This window comes from Sardina pilchardus, chromosome 18, assembly GCF_963854185.1.
Source record: "Sardina pilchardus chromosome 18, fSarPil1.1, whole genome shotgun sequence".
Classification (NCBI taxonomy): Eukaryota; Metazoa; Chordata; class Actinopteri; order Clupeiformes; family Clupeidae; genus Sardina; species Sardina pilchardus.
This window is the reverse complement of record NC_085011.1, coordinates 21,246,443-21,251,442: the sequence shown is the minus strand read 5'-3', so window position 1 is coordinate 21,251,442 and position 5,000 is coordinate 21,246,443. Positions and strand designations below refer to the sequence as shown.

Here is a 5,000-nt window from a genome sequence, read left to right as displayed (position 1 = left end):
TCACAGTTACTCCGCAATTTGGAATAGCTTAGCCCATTGGTGGTGGACGGGTTGAGCGTTTGATCGTCTGGGCCCCAGAATTGGGTATACAGATGACGTAATTGCTGACCACAGAGATGATATCTCAATTCTCAAGCAGGAAGCACAGAGGCACAAACTGGTACTCATTTCCCAGTCAGTCCTCAGCGTTAGGCTCTATCCACACTGGCGTAAGCTAGTTCACTTGTTGCCACGATCCAAACAAAGCAAAGCATTTTGTTTATGCCTCGAAACCTCTGACGGATGATGCATCTTCTCGCCTATCCTCTCTTGGTCACTTGGTCAGTCTGTGTTCTGTAGCCACAGCAGGGGGAGGGAGGGAGGGGGGGGGGGGGGGTTGTGGGGGTGTGTCTGGGTACGCTCGCTGAATCCGTCTGGACGGACAGCTCGGCTAATCGTGACAGCTCCAGAGTCCAGTGGCAGCCAAGGCCTCCAGATCTGCCTCCTGTGAGCCCACAGTGCCTCTGGTCAGTGGAGACACCAGAGGATTACTGGGAGACTGGGATTCCAGCTTTTATTATTGAAGGTGACCTTTTAGTGAGATTTTAAGAAGGATCATATCATGTGCTTGTTATTAAGTGCCTGTGTTGACTTTGCAATCATAATCGCGTCCCAAAAGAGATCATTAAATCCATATGTCGTCTGTCCTTGATGGCAGCCCTCTCTATTCAGGAAGCATTTGAGACTATTTGGATAGGGGATATTGAGTGTTTTTTTCTTTCTTTTTTGGGTGGGGAGGTGCGGGGGTTGCAGGGGCATCTACTTGTGACCGTAGTTTGTCTTGTGAGGAGAGTTGTGTGGCTGTGTGGAGGCCGCGTCTGTCTCCCCCTCTTGATTGGCAGGATTAGTGGATTTTGCTCCCCCTTTGTTCTCTCTCCTCGAAAACTCCATTCGATTGCGTGGGATTAGTGTTTTAATTCTGCCGGGCGGTAAGCCTCCAAAAAGGCCCGAGAAGAGATCACCTTCTCATCTCTTCATCCAGCCCGTTTCGCCCATAATCCTGTTTGTCTGCAAACCTTGCAGCGGGACGGAGAGGTTAAGGCTCTCCCCTTTCCATTTATTTCTCTCTCCCTCTCTCTCTCTCTTTCCATCTCTCTGGCTGTCTCCCTCTCTTCCTCCCTTCCTCTCTCTCTCTCTCTCGTTCTCCTGCTTTCCATCAGTCTTTCTTTCTCCCCTTTATTTCATGGAGGCCTAAGCATTCAGGCAGTTGAGGTTAATGATGGTTTGGGTTGTCTGCCTGCCTGCCTCCCAGAGTAAGCTGCCGCGCGCCACACAGAACATCTGGGCGCTGATGTCTGGTTTCCAGGGGGAGTCGTGAAGAAAGACAGAAAATCCCACCACCAGCCTGTGATGCACCACATCTGTATGGTCTTAAAGCGGCATGGTTAAGCGTCAGTTCCTGGAACTTGACGTTTCTATCGGCACAGCTGGAAATGTGTGGTGTGTGTGTGTGTGTGTGTGTGTGTGTGTGTGTGTGTGTGTGTGTGTGTGTGTGTGTGTGTGTGTGTGTGTGTGTGTGTTCATCCAAAACTGGGATGTAATTCTCTGAATGAATCTCTTATGACAACCTCTCTGACTGAAATAGATTTGGAATAGAGGGTGGCTATTGGGACCAAATACTGTTCTGTTTTTAAAAGCAGTCTCAATTAATGCTGGAACCACATGGAATAGCACAGAATGCTTAGCATGTGGTCCAGTTGTTTTTTTCTTTCTCTCTGTTTTTCTGTCTTTCTTCAGCTCGTAGCATCTCTGGATTGTGGTCCAGTTTTAATGCCGTCATTTGAGTGTGTAACTCCGATCTGTGGCTGATGCTCCCAGGAATCATCTCTCAATGCTAGATTAATTTGCTTCCTTTTGTCACTAATCTTCTTTTCTTCTTCCTCTCCTCCTCCTCCTCCTCCTCCTCCTCCTCCTCCTCCATCTATTCTTCCTCTATCTCTCCACACCAGCTGTTGAGGAAGAGGCACATAGGAAACGACATCGTCACCATTGTGTTCCAAGAGCCTGGCGCCCTGCCTTTCACTCCCAAAAACATTCGCTCGCACTTCCAGCACGTGTTTGTCATCGTCAAAGTCCACAACCCCTGCACAGAGAACGTCTGCTACAGGTATGCGCTCATCCTGAGACTGATGCGTGTGTGTGTGTGTGTGTATGCGCGTATGTGTGTGTTTGGGGGGGGGGGGGCTGGATCAAGAGTGAGTTAGTATGTGTTAAGAGGGTCGAGGAGTACAGAGGCATTAGGGTGATGGGAAGAATGCAAACTCACAATTACCAAAGCACTTTAGTGCAGAACGCAGAGAATGCTGATGTGAAGTCACAACCTTTAGACGATTGAGAGAAGAGCGTGCATCTTTGATGATCTGTAAGCGCTTTCATGAAATAAAAGTCCATCCAAGAGACTTTAAAGGGAAGGGAATTATGTTGTCACTTGAAAGATGCCTATAATTTCACTTCAAGATGATATTTAAACCATTGTTTCAATGATCTAATTATTTTTAAAGAGGATTGTAATTACAGTCCATATCTCTGAAGGCTCACAAGAGGCTCTTCTTTTGAGTTGTGCATCTTGACAAGATAGCGCACGTTTAATGTGTGGTTTGAAACCTGAGCAACAAACACTCTGAAGTTTTAATGAGCCTAGACTATGCAGTGAATCTTTAGACAGCTCTTTTTGGCAGTTTCACAGTGGATACATCCAAAATCATCTGAAATTGCTTGTGTAATTAAGGTTTTTCAAGGTGATGCAACCACATTGGGTTGTTCTCTCACACATGCTACTTACTTTCTGCATATTGTTCTTTTTAACATCCCACAGCTGGTTTGCAACCATTTAAGATATTCATTAAAATGTTGATTTCCATTGCTGTTGGACTTGAACAGTACACAATTTGAACAATTTGCTACTTGCACTAAAGGCTGTCGTTTGTTTTCCAGGCTCTGCCGAAAAACAAATGAGCGTATTAGAGCCTTTCATGCAAGCAGCCCATTGTATCGGTGGTCAGTGTCCATTTTTAAATCTGAATCTGAATCCTCTCCCCGTCCAGTGTGGCCGTGTCTCGATCGAAAGACGTGCCTCCCTTCGGTCCTCCCATCCCCAAGGGCGTGACCTTTCCGAAGTCGGCCGTGTTCCGGGACTTCCTGCTCGCCAAGGTGATCAACGGCGAGAACGCGGCGCACAAGTCGGAGAAGTTCCGCGCCATGGCCACGCGCACGCGGCAGGAGTACCTCAAGGACCTGGCGGAGAACTTCGTCAGCACGGCCACCGTCGACTCGGCCGTCAAGTTCAGCTTCATCACGCTCGGCGCCAAGAAGAAGGAGCGCAGCAAGCCGCGCAAGGACGCCCACCTGCACAGCGTGGGCGCCGTCACCTGGGGCGTGGTGGCGCGCGACTTCGCCCACTCGGCCGACGTCAGCTGCCTGCTGGGCGTCTCCAACGAGTTCCTCGTGCTGGTGGAGGAGGACTCCAAGAACGTGGTGTTCAACTGCTCGTGCCGCGACGTCATCGGCTGGACGTCCAGCGTGGCCGCCGTCAAGGTGTTCTACGAGCGCGGCGAGTGCGTCCTGTTCTCCGCGCTTGAGCACTGCGCCGAGGACATCCTGGAGATCGTCCAGCGGCTGGAGGTAGGTTTCACGTCACTTTTTTCAAATTTCTCTTCTCGACCCCAGTCATACCTGGAGTTAGGTTTCCTACACAATAGCTCCTCCATCAGCGCCACAAACCCCTAGCCTAGCGTCAATAAATATGGAAATATTAGGTGCAGTGATCTCTAGCACGCTACACTTTTGCTTTTGCCCTTGAGCAGTTTTTTTCCCCCGACTAGTGCACATAATTTTTTTTTTTGTCTATGATGAAATGCATTAAAAAAAATCACCGCAGTGATGAACAGCCCTCTGGTGAACCCCCAGTGGATGCATAATTCACGGGCCTTTTAACAGCTGTGCTAAGGTGACCCGGAGAGTGTGACCCTGGAGTAATTAAACGCAGCCCCCTCTCTCTCATTTCAAAGGGGGCCTCATTTCCATCCGTCCCAACGAAAACACGGCAGCTTCCGCTCTCTCTCTCTCTCTCCTCCTCGGCTGAAACCCAGGAAGAAAGTCACCGTCTGCCGAGGCTTATCTGGGCTAGGTATCGCAGCGCTCTCTCCTTTCGAGCAAATCTGAAGGATTTCTGCGACTTAGCCTCAGAAACACGTTCTGCCTCTGGGAGTGATAATTAAGGGCTACGATTTTTGTTTTTGCGGTAGCCATGTTGAGCTACTCTACCTGCTCCACCTTGGAGTCGCGTAAAAGCCGTCTCCACAGACATATGCAGACTACCTGCCGACATTACTTGGCATTACTCTGCTCTCCTGGTGACCTGTGAACAGCTTGTTTGGAGAGGCAAACTAAATAATTGGCTTTCTCTAAGCTCTGGGATATCTCATCATAAGCTTCTTACAAGCTCCCCACCCTCCCCGAGATCAGATAGCATGAGATCTCACCACTTTTGACCTCAGCTGATTGAACATTATTCCTTGCTGGGATCCATTTGATGTTTTGAGCATTACAGCCTCATGTCAAGATTTTTTTTTTTTTTTTTTTTTTATCTTTGTGTTATCTAATATGTTTTAAGAGTTCATCTGATGCCCAAAGCTTAAATAAGGTGACCTGACAAACAAAGCTGTCTTTACAGCTGTTTTTGTTGTCGGTCGGGTTCGGGCTATTGTTCAAAGAAGAAGGGCATTTGTAGTCACTCTCACTTTGTGATACTGTCTATGACCCATCTGAGTGAGCACGACATGGACAACAGAAATAGAAAAATATCCTCTAAAAGAGATGTCTTTTTTAGTTGTCCACGTAGGTCAGTCCCTCTGGTGACGGACCCTAGAGCTTGTTATGTGCGTAACTGAATCGTGATCCGTATCCTGTTACCGTAACACTGTGGCGCAGTTGGTGTTAAAGAGGCCAAGTTGGCACAACAG

At 48.3% G+C, this 5,000-nt stretch overlaps 1 protein-coding gene across 1 annotated transcript in view; it reads left to right on the top strand.

Moving 5' to 3' along the window:
• LOC134064123 (signal-induced proliferation-associated 1-like protein 2) overlaps nt 1-5,000 on the top strand; it is a 72,838-nt gene that overhangs the window by 17,168 nt on the left and 50,670 nt on the right. Inside the window, exons 7-8 of the mRNA XM_062519931.1 lie at nt 1,989-2,146; nt 3,084-3,660. Of these exons, the coding sequence (XP_062375915.1) occupies nt 1,989-2,146; nt 3,084-3,660 (735 nt within the window). The remainder of the gene's footprint in view (nt 1-1,988; nt 2,147-3,083; nt 3,661-5,000) is intronic.